The sequence below is a fragment of the Antechinus flavipes genome, chromosome 3, assembly GCF_016432865.1.
Source record: "Antechinus flavipes isolate AdamAnt ecotype Samford, QLD, Australia chromosome 3, AdamAnt_v2, whole genome shotgun sequence".
Classification (NCBI taxonomy): Eukaryota; Metazoa; Chordata; class Mammalia; order Dasyuromorphia; family Dasyuridae; genus Antechinus; species Antechinus flavipes.
The window spans coordinates 150,654,446-150,670,432 of NC_067400.1; the positions used below are offsets into that span (position 1 = coordinate 150,654,446).

The 15,987-nt window shown below is 34.3% G+C and overlaps 1 protein-coding gene across 11 annotated transcripts in view; it reads left to right on the forward strand.

The window, feature by feature from the left end:
* MBNL2 (muscleblind like splicing regulator 2) overlaps positions 1 to 15,987 on the forward strand; it is a 181,107-nt gene that overhangs the window by 104,762 nt on the left and 60,358 nt on the right. For all 11 annotated transcript variants that reach the window (XM_051984036.1, XM_051984025.1, XM_051984027.1 and 8 more), the window contains one exon: positions 13,080 to 13,244. In XM_051984036.1, the coding sequence (XP_051839996.1) occupies positions 13,191 to 13,244 (54 nt within the window). In that variant the 5' untranslated portion in view covers positions 13,080 to 13,190. The remainder of the gene's footprint in view (positions 1 to 13,079; positions 13,245 to 15,987) is intronic.

Genomic DNA, 15,987 nt, shown 5'->3' on the forward strand with positions numbered 1-15,987 from the left:
CTGTATACATTCTATAACAAATAAGTATATTAAAAATAAATAAACCACTAGGATTTTCAGAAAATCACTTTGATGTCTCTGTGGAAGGTGATTTAGAATGGCCTAGAGATTTTAGACAAGAAGACATAATTAAAATATATATACTATTAATTTCTTTGTATTTTTTTTCTCCTACCTCCAGCACTGAACATCAAACCACCAGATGTGACCTAAAGAGATTAGGGTACAAGAGGACTGCCACCTTCCTATTCCTCGATGATATGCCTTTCTTAATGAAGGCCATGATGGCATTTCATTTTTTTGTGTGTGTGCAAGAAACAGCAAGAAAACCAGTGTTACTAAATTGTAGAGTATGTAGTGAGGAATGAAGTATAAGAAGAATAGAAAAGTAATAAAGGGTCAGGTTGTAAAGAGCTCTAAAAAGCAAGCTGAGGATTTTATATTTGCACCTATAGTCAATAAGGGACTCAAATTTATTGACTAAAAGTTGGGTAAGAGGGGGTGTGGTGAGAAGAGGTGTGTCACATGATAAGGCTTATAGTTGAGAGAAGGATGGACTAGAGTGGGCAGTAAGGAGATTCTGTTGCAAACCTCTAAGCTCAAGGGGTTGAGGGTTTCCCTAGAGTGACAATTGTGTCAGCAGAGAAAAAGAGATATATTTGAGAAGATTGTGAAACTGAAAATGACAAGACACACACCTATAGTGAAGCTCGCTAACATCTAGTTTGTTGAATTTGTTTTCTTGCCTTTTCTGAAAATTGGGAAGGCATTTATGGTACCTCTACAATTTTTGGGATACTTCTATAATTACCGGCTCAGCAATCATCTGATCTTCCAATACTTGAGGATATAGTTCATATTGGCTAGGAGACATATTCATCAAAGGCAGCTAGGTGCTCTTTACTATCTTCTTCCTTATCTTAGGTATCAGCTCCCTGTTAGTCATTTTTGCTCTATGTTTTCCAGTGCAAAGGTCATTTTCTTTAGTAGAAAAAAATGAGAATTAAAGTAACAATTGAACAGTTTTGACTCTTTTTTACAGATGTTGTCCAAGCAAGGTCTTAGCCTTTCTCTTAGTCTCATTTTTTCTCCTAATAGAGAAAAACAAAACAAAAAAACAACATATTATGTTACTCTTAGTTTCCCTTGAAAAGGGCTTGTTGTGAGCTTTAGCATTTCTGATACTATTTTGAAAGGATTGTACTGTTTTGGTTTTTTTTTTTTTTATTCATTCTTTGTTAAATGGCCATGCTTCTATTTTTTTGTATATATTTTTTGAATATTTGTTTTTGTTTTTTTTTTTAATATTAAATTGTTTGGTGAGTTCCCTGTGTAATCATGTCATTCCCTTCAGACAGATCCCTGATTTCCCCTCATTGGAATTGTTGCCCTTTTGTCTTCAAACTTTCATTCATGAACATTTCTAATCATTCTTGAACTGACTTTCCCACAAACATATTAGTCCATGGGCTCCTATCTTTGTATAGATGGGTGGGATGACCAGTAGAACACTGGACTTGGAGTTAGGTAGACCTGAGTTCAAATCTTGTCTCAGGTAATTACTAATTATATGACCTCTTTCAGCCTTCATTCCTTCTATATAATATGATGCCAATAATATCAGCTACCTCACAAGGCTGTTGTGAAGATCAATTGACATATAAATGATATGCTAAGTCTTTGCAAACTCAAAAGCATTATATAAATGTTTACTCTTACAACCTCTTGAACTCTTTGAAATCTGCTTGTCCCATATATAAGGTACACATCAGACTATAAATTCCAGGAAACATCATAGCGACCTGCTCTCTCTCTCTTTCTCTCTCTCTCTCTCTCTCTCTCTCTCTCTCTCTGTCTTTCTGTCTCTCTGTCTCTCTTTGTCTCTGTCTCTTTCTCTCTCAGTCTCTCTCTGTCTCTGTGTGTCTCTCTTTCTCTCTCTCTTTGTCTCTGTCTCTCTCAAACTCTTTCTGTCTCTGTCTCTCTGTCTCTCTCTCTCTCTCTCTCTCACACACACACACACACACACACACACACACACACACACACACACATCCTCAGCAACTAATTCCTCCCTATTAGTGAGAATTGGATCCATAATAGGATTCCCCTTGTTGGTTCCTCCACTTTCAAGGATGAAATTATGACCAAGCTACTTAGAAAGTTATTAGCTACTTTTCTTTTTACACAGAGACAGATATAGCAGATAATGGGTTCCCATCACTACTATCCTATTTTTTACCAGACTTGGGTCTATTTCACAAACTCTTCAAAAGTTTCCTCTTTCTGTCTGGATGGTTTTAGTATGTTCCAGTGACAAAATCATTTCAATTTCTCTCTCCATTGATCTTTACCCAAGTATTTTCTAGCATACTTCTAACTTCTGGTTCCAGGATTTTCTCAAAACATCAGTCACTCCATATCCTCCACATAACCTTTACCTTTTTTTTTTTTTGAACAAGATAAACATATCCAGAGAGTCATGGACATAGACATCTCTAAGACCTATGAGATAGACCTCTACTTCTTGTTCATTGCCTAAACTTTGGGCATTTTTTGTACAGACATTTAAGGTTATGAGGTTTTCCTACTATTCCTTTAGTAATTCAGTGGGGGAATAATGATAATGACAAATTAACATGATTGCATTATTTGAGTAAAAAATTCTCTTGAATGATATTTAATATAGCAACTTAAGTATTTAAGTAAATGTAGTGCAGGAATTTTCCCCATCCACAGAAACTATGACAATCTATTGATTTCCTTGTTGGAAAAGGATTATAAAGACTATTTTATAGATTAGCAATTAGAAAAGTGGATGATTTTCAAAATATTATAGCTAATAACTTTGTTTTATAGCAATTTTCACACTGAGTTTGGTGCTGACATCCTAACAAAAGAGACTGAGGAACAGTAAAGTCCCTTATTTTTATCTCATTTTGGCTTGGAAATCTGTATTAATTTCAATGGCATTTATTTGTCTAAAATACTAGCCCACTTTGAGAGTCAAAATAAACTTCACAGATCACCATAACCGGAACTCTTTGGAAGAGATGAAACCTATAGAAAGGGAGTGAAGATGAGAAAGTTAGAAGAAATGTTTGATGGAGCATGACCCCAGATGAGAGAATTTGATCAGATATACAGGTGGATAGAATCAGCCTTAACAAGAAAGAAAGCCATTTCATCCCCTAGAACTAAAAATCATATGGGAAGATATCAAGAAATATTGAGGTATAGAGTAAAAGATTTGAGTATACACATATCCAATGGTCATATTTCTTTAAAAAGTAGAAATGAATGCATGTATGGAGGGATGGATGAATGAATGGATTAAAAAAAAACAATTAACAAGTACTATATTCTGGGCATTGAATAGACACTTGGAATTCAAATATAAAAAGGAGTTTCTGCCCTCAAAGATTCTTACATTCTAATAGGGGAAAATGATACATGATGTAGCTCAGTTGTGATTTGGATTGTCTAATGATTGTGAATGGAACCAAGGAACATTTGACTGCCCTGCCTTCTTCAATAGCAATGATAGTATTGATTTGGTTACTCTTAACAGAACAAGAGGTGTAGAGCACATAGAAATGCCACACAAGGTGGCAGGGCAGAGGGAAAAATGTCTAGATAGATCCTGATATTCTGGTGAATGACTAGTTAGAATGTGAAGCATAATGCAGGTCTAGCAAGATTAATTAAGTAAGGTCAGATTTAACTAAGTCGATTGAACTTACTTGATTTTCCTCCTCTGTAAATTGAGAGACTGCATTACAAGATCTCTCAGGCTCCTTTCAACAATAAGATAATATGATTCTAAGAGTTTCCTAGGGATCGCAAGTGGACTACAGGGACTACAACCAAGCTTGAAGGCTGGCAGTGGGAGGAAGAGGATTAGTTTGGAGGCATGAAATTTCAAAGAAGCAGAGTTTGCTAAATGATGATGAGAGTTGAGGCTTAGATGTAGCCATGGGAACAAGGAGTAACTCCCTTTCTATTCCTGTGAATCAAATAGAATGGATGAAATAGCATTTAGTCTTGCAAAAGGTTGCCAGAGATATAACCCATAAATAAAGGCAGGTTTTGGTGAATGAGAGAGGAAGACATAATATTTCTGAAATTTTAATTGCAGTTTTAAGTTTTAATAGCTAAGACTTTTGGAAATAATCTGCATAAAATTGTTATTGTTTGTCCTTCATTCTCAAAGAGGGCTATGACATCAGGGAAGTGATATCATGGCAGGCAAGTGAATTGGATTTAAGTGAGGGAGATCTGGGCAAGATCACTTTCCCCTCCACAGTCATCTGGGTCCAGTGGCAAGATAGAGATCAGAACAACTGGAGATGGTCCTGGATGAAATGGGAGACTTTTAAGCTAAGATCTTCAACAGGTCTCAGTTTGACTGAGGCTACACCAAATCAGTGATTAAAAATCAGATTTGAAGGGGTAGCACAATCACACAATCTATGATATACAGGAAACCATAGAGAGGCTAGTAAAAGAGTGGACACCTAGAATTCCTTTAATGATTTCAAACAATCAGAGTCAACTAACTGAATTTCAAGGTACTAGCAAATATGAATCATGACCCAAAAGGCTCTCAACACACTAGAAAAATGGATTAAATATAATAAATTGTAATGGTCAACAAAGTCATTCAGTGGATAAAGTACAATATTTATAGTGACTAGTTATAGTGAATGAATTCAAATCTAGCCTCAGACAGAACAAACTGAGTGACTCTGAGCAGGTCATTTATATTGCTTCAATTTCCTTATCTATAAATCAGGGTGATAGTCACATCTAACTCCTATTGCTATAAGGATAAAATGAGATAATATTTGTAAGATATTTTGTAATTTTTCAAATGTTATAAACACTAGCTATCTTTTTTAAAGTTATGCTTGATTTCCAAAAGTATAGAATGAAAAAAGCATGTAAATACATAAAACTTTGGGGATATTTAGTATGGATCAGGAAACTGATACGACAGTCTAATAAGCTCATTAACACTTGGACTGCATTAATAAAAACGTAGTTTTCAGAAAAATAGGAATTTTATTCTGGGTATATCATGCCCCTGTCAGACAATCTGGAATGTAGTATTAAGCATGAGGAATGGCATTTACAAGGGACATTATCAAAAAGGAGCACACCTAGAGAAGCCCATCTAGGATAACAAAGGGATTTAGAAACCATGCCATATCAATGATCAGTTTAAAGGATTTGGAATGTTTAATATAGAGAATAGAGACTTAGGAAAGTTATGATAGATGAGTTCAGATGTTTAAAGGGCTGTTGTGGAGAAGAGGGGCTAAACTTTGCTGCTTGTTTTCTATGAATAGAAGTAGGCTAAATGACAAGAAGTTACTTAGAATAGATGATATTAATGGGGAAATTTCCTAATGAGAACTAAGTGGAATGAGCTGCTTTAGGAGGTAATAGGGTCTCTATCTTCAAGTGGATATTGGATGCCCCGTGTCCAGGCTACCATGGAGGACATTCCAGGTCAAGTGTAGAGCTAAAATAGAAAGCTGGTGATAAATGTGGAAATACATATAGAATTGCACATGTTTGACATATATTGGATTGCTTGCTGTCTAGGAGAGGGAGTGGGGGGAAGGGAAGGACAAAAATTTGGAACACAAGGTTTTGCAAAGGTAAATGTTTTATATATTTTGAAAATAAAAAGCTATTAATATTAAAGATTCGAAGAAAAGAACAGAATGTCCAATAGAATTACAGATAAGCCAAACAGCTTTGAAAATTGTAAACTATTATGTATTTTTTAAAAGCCAGCTGTTCATTAAAGGAGATTAACAAATGCAGTCAAAAACAAGTCAGGAGGTATATATCGTGAAGCTTTATCATATGCATAGAATGTAGAACTAGAAGGATAAAAGAGATAATTCAGTCCAACCATTTCATTTTACTAATGAAAAACAAAAGCCCAAAACTGAAGCCCAGAGAATTTAAATGATTTGCTCATGATCACATGGATAAATAAGTTAGCAGAATGGACATCCAAACCCAAGTCCTCTTTTCAGTAAATGAAGTCATCTTTCCACTATATAACACTGTCTCCGCTAATATTGATAATCATCTTTGTCTTCTTGGCCCAGCTGAACAATAGACAGGGCTAAACACTAGACTCCCAAAGTTCACTGATTTTTCCTCAAATACAATGAATTTTCTAGGGAGAAATTGGAGTTAAAATATGACTAAAAAGTGGCTGAAGAGGTTTTTCATTTTTTAAATCTGAAAAATAAAATTATCCGAATGATTAAAAAAAGAGATTAATCAGGTCCTTGTATATAGAATATATAAAGTAAAAAGAGACTAAAGGTAAATAAATCAGTTAGAAAACTGTTGCAGTAGTTCAGATGAGAATGAGAAATAATGAAGGCCTGAAGAAGGCTAATGACATGGGAAGATGAAAGGAAAGATGGAGTAGAGAGAGTGGAAGGAAAGAACAAATATGATTTGAAAGATGATTGACTATGGGGACAAGGGAGGGGGAATCCAAAATGACCTTGAAACTTTGGGTACAAGGAAAATGATAGTGACAATAAATGAAATAAGTCAGGAGGGAAATAGGAGGAGGAAGTGAAAAAATCCAGTTTTAAATGCACCCATTTTATTTCCAGTGTTTTCATTACCATACATTTCTCTTTTAAATTGTACATTATTGCACTCCAGTATTCCAGCCATTTGAAATCTTTTTTAGATCCTGACTCTACTATATATTAGCTTTCCCTCCTGGCTTTGTATCATCTCCTATGGTTTTTATAAAAATGGCTTCTTATCCAAGCATTTGGAGAAAAAAATTTGAGATGCATATAGAAATTAAGCTATTTATAAAGAGACGTCCTCACTGTTTAAAGTGAGGCAAGAAGAAAACATTTCCCAGCCTCACATACCAACACTATTTTCCTATGTGGGTTAGAATTTCCCTGACTTGATGTATTACAGTCCTTTTGGCTGCATGACTTTGTATAGGTAGATACAGATCTAGAAAACAGCAATTATGTTGTAGCTCACCTGTTTCTTGACAACTCACTTCCAGAACCAGATTTTCTACATTCTTTATTATCACTGTACCCAAAAGACCCTTCCCAGAGTGTCAAGTGGTAGAGAAATAGTATTCTTTAACCTTTATGACTGTGGGGGATGGATCATCATATCATGAATAAATATGGGTATTACTATTTATTCATTAATGTCTGTCCTTAATTTCTTCTAGTTACAATTATAAGTTATGTTCTCTTTCTCTCCAGATGATCATGATTATATTTCTGTATTTACATATTATAGCCCCGACTCCCCACTCTACTGCCAGAAGAATGTAAATTCCTTAGGAGCAAGGATTATTTTACTGAGTCTTTGTATTCTTAGCAACGTAGTATCTTCTATATATATATATATATGTATATTTTTTTTTGTACTGTACTTTTGACTTTATGTCTTGCCTCAGTTTTTTCTTCTATAAAAAGAGTGGATTGAATTCTGTCCCTTCCACCTCAAAATCTATAATCTCATGATTTTATTAGTATAAGAAATTTTCGGTAAGGAATTTCTTTTGGTTATTTCTTTGCAATTAACAGTCTTAGAGAGTTGTCTGTGACCATGGGAAGTTAAATGAGTTACCAAAGGTCACATCATCGTTATTTCAGAAGTGGAACTTGAATAGGGTCTTCCTGACTTCAAGGGGAAAATTGTACATAGTAAGTACTTAGTAAATGCTTGTTAAACTTGACTAGATTCACTAAGACTACATTAATTTGAGGTTATTTTTAAAAATTTTTTTCTTGTATGCTTCTTACCTCCCTAACTTATCTTGGTCAGGGATATCTCATATCTTATGTTTCATTGAAATTCTCCTTCAACATCTACAGAAGTAATACTATGCTATACAAATAGTATAACTTAACGAATATAATTTATCTTATTTAGTTCTCAGTAGAGCAATGATTCCTATGAAAATTAAAGTTCCATTACTCACTTTGAAGCACAGAAATGAAAATATTGGCAACATTCCATCTTTAAGGAAATTCATAATACATTATGCACAGAGATGACTGGGGAATTGATTAGGTTTGGTAATGGGCCAGATTCTTTAAAATAATGATTTATTAAAGTATATGTAGTATTTTCACCTTATTTAGTTCTTTCAAAGAGGTAATATGGCAAGTTGGTAAAAAACAAACAAACAAAAAAAAAACCTTATAATCATGAAGACCTTTGTTCAAGGGCTGCCTCAGATACATGTTGATTAGATGACCTCTCAGTGCCTCAGACATATCTCTAAGTTCCTGAGCAGCTAAAGATCTTCATCTCCAGCCTGGTCTGGAGGTCTCTATGTCAATGAAGTCACACTGCAGAACCACTGATCTTCTATACTTCATTAAGTGATTTTTTGTTGACCAATTTTGTTAACCAATAATAATACTTTTTATGGATATAGAGCTATGAGATTTGCCAAACAATTCCCTTTCCAAAAAACAAAAATCAAAACCTGTATCATGGTGAGTGCAAGTCCTGTATTGTTAACATCATTGTATAGATAAGGAAAGATTTTACCTATAGCCATATAGCCAGTGGGGCAGGTAGATGTCATAGTAGATAGAGTGATGGATTTAGAATCAAGAAGACCTGATTTTTAATGTGGCCCCAGACATTTATTAGCTACATGATCCAGAGCAACACTTCTCCTCATTTGCTTTAGTTTCCTCATCTATAAAATGAGCTGGAGTAGAAAATGGCAAATCATTCCAGTATCTTTCCCAAGAAAATTCCAAATAGAGTCACAAAGAGTCAGACATGACTGAACAACTGAAAAACAATAATACAGTTAGTAAGTTCTGAAGCTCAGATTTGAACCAAATATTTTCCAACTGCTAAATCCAGTCTGCTTTTCATTGCTGCTTATACTTTGAGCAAAATGTGCTCAAAGACTCTACCTGTATCTTACACTTTTTACTCAAACCTTTTCCTTTTCTTCACCTTCCTCATATTCATATGGCATTGTAAACATAAAAATGCCTGGATTTGCTGTAATTCAGTAAGAGTCATCTTACTTTTTGGCTTCTCCCCTGTTTCTGCCACATTTTTAAAAAATAAACTACTAAGAAGAAAATGATATAGAGACACAGATAGAGTATAGAAGGAATAAGTCAGATTACCAATAGGGAAGAAAATGATTAAAAGTATAACTTGTCCTAATTCTCTCCAGAAAAATGTGTTGTCCTCTCATTTGTAGTATAAAAATCAAAGGTTTTTCCCTGACATGTCAATTTTTTTTCCCATCAATGTATCCAGCACACCTTGTATTTCTATACCCACACTTTCTTTAGTTCTTGTCTGACATACTGTATGACATTCAGTCATGTTTGCATAATGATATGCTTTGTATCAACTGTTCTGTCTGCATGAGTATTTTCTTGCAAATTGTTTACTATAACAAATAGCTCACTCCTTTCCATGAAAATGTTTTTATTTTGAGATCTTCAAAGCCTAACAGTTTATTTCAGGATTTTGCTTTATGGTATATTTCAGTGTTATTCTCAGAATATATGTATCTATTCATGGGTGAGATACTTCAAAAGTGATTATTTAATCCAGAGCATCTTTGGATGGAGTATTTCTACAGACTTACCCTATTCTGCTTAAGATAATGTTAAATATATGCATATATGTATTACAGAAATCATTTTAAACTATGTTTGGCATACACTTTCAGATATTAAATAGGCTCCACACCCCAACACAACCTAACAAAAAATTATTATATGCCTGGATGATTCTGCAACATCTGTAAGCATCTATCATCTTGTCATCAATAATACTTATTTTCCTCTGCTCAGTACTGCAGTTTCATTTGCAGAGTCAACTAAATAATACATAATGCCCCCAAAGACCTACATTCATTCTCAGATACTAATTCTTCCAACCCAATCTATTCTGCTATGAAAGGCAACATTGCACGTTTTTCTTACTGGGAATGAGGAAAAGCACATTAGGAAGTTGTATTAACTCTCATGGAAACATTAGTAGTTCTATTAATAAATTACTGACCAGTTCAGTATAATACCTGGTGTTCTCAAGCAAATGTTGTTTTTCACCCTAAACAGATTTTTTTGTCTTCTTGATGTATCTAACATAGAAGTAAAATTAGCCATCATATAGACGATAACATTAGGGGCCAGATGTTAACAGCTAAAATGGTTGTTGTAATAGAAATATAACTCAATCTGTGGAATTCTATGCTTTTTCTTTCTTTTTTTTTTTTTTTGCTTTTTCTTAATACCAGACTTTTTTATTCATTTGACTCACAGGTATGTGCATATTTCCCTGAATATTTGGGAATAATATGTGTGTTTATGTATGTGTGTATATACATATACAGATATATAAAGGTATGTATGTATACATTTATATGTTTATGTGTCTACACATGTATATATGTATATTATATGCATGTGTATGTGTACATTTATGTATTTATACATACATACCTATGTGTGCATTAAGCATTTGTGGATATCAATACTAATATGGACCAAGAAAGAATTATGGGCTTTATAGGGAGAGAAAATTACATATCCAATATCAGCTCCATCTTTTTCACACATATACTGCTTCAGTGCTCTCACTGGAAGATTCTCTATTCTGCATAAAAACAGACTCACTGTATCTGAGCATAGAGCCTGTAATTGTGTAGGAAAGATCAAACCAATTGTAGGTTGTCCAAAAGCAAACTTAAATCTGTGAAAAGCATGTTAACAATATAAATATTAAGAATTAAACAACTGAGGTCATATTTCCTCTTCCTTTATCTACAGAGTGTGTCCCCTTTTTAATGAGTGTTGTAAACAAAATCATTCCCTTGATGGTTGTTGGTAGACAAATAAAAAATAATTATTAAGGACCCAGTCATAATGATAGTTAATGTATATTGATTTCAACATTAATTTTCTAGGAACTTTTTTATCACCTAAAATGAACACTTCATTCCAAATAGACGATGCATAAAAATATTGTTATTTAAGAAAGTAAAGTTCAAAACTTGTTTCATTCCAAATTCTATTACTATTTAGGTCATGGTAGAACATAGTCCTGTCATTCAATAGAGCAAACTGTAGCATCCATATTCTCCTAGCATGCACATATGCACACACATACACACACACACACACACACACATACACATCCCTTTAGTAGCTTTACTATTAGGCATTTATACTCCATGGAAATCAATGTACCTATTCTAGAATTCTTAGAGAGGTTCAGATTCATATAGTCTACAATCAGCTACCGAAACTTATAGGGCAAACACTTTGAAAGCTTCTCTTTTTACTAATTTCTCATTTGTTGCCAAGGAGTATCTTTTTGCCTATACTCCTCTCATTACTATTTCACTGAAAAGGAAAAAGCGTTTATCTGGTGAATTTGGGCAATGTAAATAGCTAACCTGGAAAACACATAGAATCATAAGATCCTTAATCATAAATTAAGGATATTTAGAAATCATCTAGCCAGGATTCTTAACTGGGGGTCTGTAAACCTGAGTAAGGGGAGAAGAGAAAGACAGAGATGAGAGAAAGAGAGAGATATCTATGTCTATGTCTCTCTCTATCTGTGTGTCTGTTAAGTTTACAGATCCTAGGTTAAGAATCCTGACTAGATGATCCACATTGTTTATACATGTGTATATTTATATGTGTATGTTTGCATGTTATAAATGTTATACATATGTATGTATTTGATGTTTCAATGTAATTTGTTTCCTTTGTAATTCTATGTATTTTATCTTTTGCCTTTAAAAACATTCTAAGGATATCATGGGTTTCATGAGACTGGCAAAGGGGTCTATGAAAAAAAAAATTAAGAATCCTTGATCTACTCTTTGTAGGAATATCAATCAGAGTAATAATAATTTATATTTATATATTAGTACATTCCTCATAAAAATATAATTTGATAATGTAAATATTATTATTCCCATTTTACAGGTAAGTACACTGAGGCTCTGAGATGAAACCCTATGCTCAGGTCTCACAGCCAGTGAGAAATACCACTGGATATTCCAAAAATGAGAAATAGTTTATGTAAAAGCATGGAAATAGAAGATGGAATGTTATCTAGTAATAAGATACAGTAAGCAGGACGCTTTGGCTGAAATGTAAAAAGGAGTAAAATAACAGTAAACCTAGAAAAGTAGTTTATAGAAATAAGAAGAAAAGTTTGAAGTAGGACGCTAGTGGAGGATTACTCTCCATTTTGCCTACATTTACCTTGACTTCTATCTCACACAAATAAATCAGTTTAACAATAATAAGTACATTTATATAGCACTTTAGGTTTGCAAAGTGCTTCACAAATTCTATCTCATTTAAATAACCTGGAAGGTAGGTATCATTATTCTCTCTTTTTATTTTTCTGTTCAGTCATTTTTTTCCCAGTTATATCCATCACTTCATGACCCCATTTGGTGGACAAAAATACTTGAGTGCTTTGCCATCTCCTTCTCCAGCTTATTTTACAAATGAGGAAATAAAAGCAAACAGGGTTAAGTGACTTACCCAGGGTCACACATCTAGTAAGCTCCTGAAGCTTGATTTTAATTTAGATCCAAGCACTTACCCCAGGTCCAGACAGGCTCCTTTCTCTAGGTCCAGCACGATCCACTGTACTATCTAGCTCTTCTAATCAGTGTATAACAACCACTCTAACTCATCTGTTGAGAAGCAGCCTAGACTGTGCCTGTCCTCCCCTTTCATTTCTATTCTTTATAATGTGCACTTGGAGCAAAAGCTCTTTTTAGCCTGCCTGAAACAATTTACTGGGCCATATTTTCAGTGAAAGTGTCCTAGCAATAAATTCAGGAAGCTTCTATGTCTCTCCTCTGAAAGGCTGCATTTAGATGTTGTGCCATCCTCAGAGTGCCCTGGAGAAAAAAAAGGGGGACATGTTCCTGGGTCCATCATAGACTTTGTATAGCAGCAATACTATAGCAGCTCTTTTTAGAAGCTTTAATTTTTCTCTTTCTTTTTTTTTTTTTAATATTTTCTTTGTAGGGTCGTTGCTCAAGAGAGAACTGCAAGTATCTTCACCCACCGACACATTTAAAAACCCAACTAGAAATTAACGGGAGGAACAATTTGATCCAACAAAAAACTGCAGCAGCAATGCTTGCCCAGCAGATGCAATTTATGTTTCCAGGAACACCACTTCATCCAGTTGTGAGTACATTTTATCTAATGATGGGACTGATGGTTAAAAGTGTGGGAACAATCAGAACCTTATTGACCTTAAAAAAAAATGTCCTTCAAATGCTGACACTTTAATTGGGACCAAAGCTAACATAATCTAGTAGCTTCAGAGATGCTAGGAAAGGGTCGTGTATATCTTTATCTGGGAACAAGTATAATGGCATGGTTTACAAAGGGCAATTCTCTAAATTACATCCAAGAACCTTGGACCAATCATAAATTTTATGCATTGACAGTCAGGAAATGGCTCTTCAGTTTATTTATTTCTCCCATGTTTTATTTTCTTGTGATTTAATGGAAAAATAAAAAGTGGCAGCTTAGTGGTGAATTTGGTAAACCTTATTTTATAAGAATATTTACCCATATGGTAAACTTAGTCTGTTTTATTATCATTGACTTCAAAACCTTATAGGACAACTGTTTTTCCCTTCATTAACCTTTTCACTCCATTAGATTGTAAGCTTTTTGAAGACAGGAACTATTTCCTTTTCTTATATCCCCAGTACTTAACATAGGGCCTAGCACATAGTAGGTACTTAATAAATTTTGTTGATTGATTTATGATTGGGGTCAGGTATATTGGATTCAAAATATTGCTCTGCTACTTATTAACCGTTAGATCAAATCTCAACTTCTCTGAACCTCAGTTTTATTAGTGCTGGAAGGGCCCCCAAAAGTTGTTTGGTTCAACCTATTTATTTAACAGATGAAAAAATGAAAGATCAAAGAGGTAAAGAGACTTAGCTAGAGGGACAGCTTCTAAGTATGAAGCAGAATTTTAACCAAGTCTTCATGACATCAGCTCCACAGTTCCTTTCACTTCTTTTCAACTAAGAGAGGATTGGATTAAATAAAATATCTAGGATCTCTTTGAGTTCTAAACTTTCTACTTAGCCCAGACTGATGCTTTGTGGAAAGAATGTTAATATTTGGAATGTCCTTTTGGCAATATCAGAGGCATATGTACAGACATAAGATAGCAGACCACAGAGGGAAAATTAAGTTATGGATTAGCTCATAGAAGGTAAACAATGCCATGAGGTTCTCATACTACAAACTCATTTTTCAGGATTCCCTCTCTAAGGATGTGGTTGGTGAAAGGAGCCCCAAGGCTGAATTCCTAGGAATGGGGGAGGAAGGGAAGGAAAGCAATAAGCTTATAAACACTTATTTTGTAAAATGCATGTTCATCCCCTCTTTACATAATGTTTGAAAGCACTGATTTTCCCTAAAGAGTTGCCGATTGTTTTCAGAAATGCAAATGAGAGATTGGCAGAGGGAATATATTTGACTCTGGTAGGTTTGAATCATGTTTATGAATTGTTCGTTGAAAAAGACCAATTTAAAAAAAAAAAAACCACTTATGTGAGTCTTTGGAGGTTTGAAAGCAAAGCACACACACAAAAGGCACTATTGTTAGAAAAATCAATCTTTATTGTGTCAAAAATTATATATTACTGAAAGCCCCCAAATTAAAATAGCATGCTTTGGATAGGAATATGCTTGAATATATTCTTATTTGTTTGAGGATTAGATGCGTTAGTCCATCCCTAAATTCTCCATGCCTTTGTGTAGTACACAGTGCCCAAGATTACAGAGCAAACCTATGTGGACTAAGGAATACTTAAGCCCATCCTTCCTCTTCTGATAATGTTGTTCATTATGATCATTTTTTTTCCTATGTTAAGTGCCTCTCACTTTCATTTTCTAGTTACAGTATTCCCTTTGTCCATCTGAGTAAGTGCTACATAATCCAGTTACCAGAAGCCTGTGATTAATTTCATATTGACTGAGAAACACATTTGCTAGATGTTGAACAGGGCATACAAAAGACAGTCCTGTTTTATCGGATCATATGTTCTAATTATGATGGAAACAAATACATCCTTTTGCTTTAAAATCTTTCCAGCTTACTGGAAAGCTAGAAGAGTTGAGTTCACTAAAGGCATATCTGGGAAGATAAAGTTATTATGATTTCAGCAATCTGACCTCTTACTGATCAAGAGGTAATGATTTGTGGGAGAATTAGACTTTAAGTGATGGAGTAGTTTTGTTGACTAGGATGAAAAAAGAAAGAAAAAATAAAGACTTTCTTTAATGGTGGTCAAATAGGTAATTTTTAAAGTCAGTGAGCATAGAGATCCCAAGATCTTTAAATTTACTTTTATTACTATTTTCTCTGTATCTGTATGTTTCTCTTTAGTTTAATCTTTTCTTATACTAACTCTGATAATAGTATTATCTATTTTTCTGGCAAACCCCCAGATAATCATTCCTGCCTTCTGTTTAGTTCATTGTTGTTGTTCAGTTGTGTCATTCTTCTTGACTCCATCGACTATAGTACACCAATGCTGTCCATGGAGTTTTCTTGGAAAAGATATTGGAATGGTTTGTTATTTCCTTCTTCGGTGGATTAAGATAAACAGAAGTTAAGTGACTTACTGAGAGTCACACAGCTAGGAAATATCTGAGCCTTAGATTTGAACTCACATCCTTCTGACTCCAGGTCTAGCAAGTTATCCACTAAGCCACCTAGCCAACACCATTTCATTCATACTGATTTGTAATTCCTTTTTTTAAGAATGGTCAATTCCATCTCCTTGCTAATTCCTTATTTTTTAAAGGATTGCTCAGAATATATTCCCATGAATGTGTATTTTCAATAAATGTACTAGGGTGCAGTACTGGGTTCTAATACTGCTTTTTCTCATTT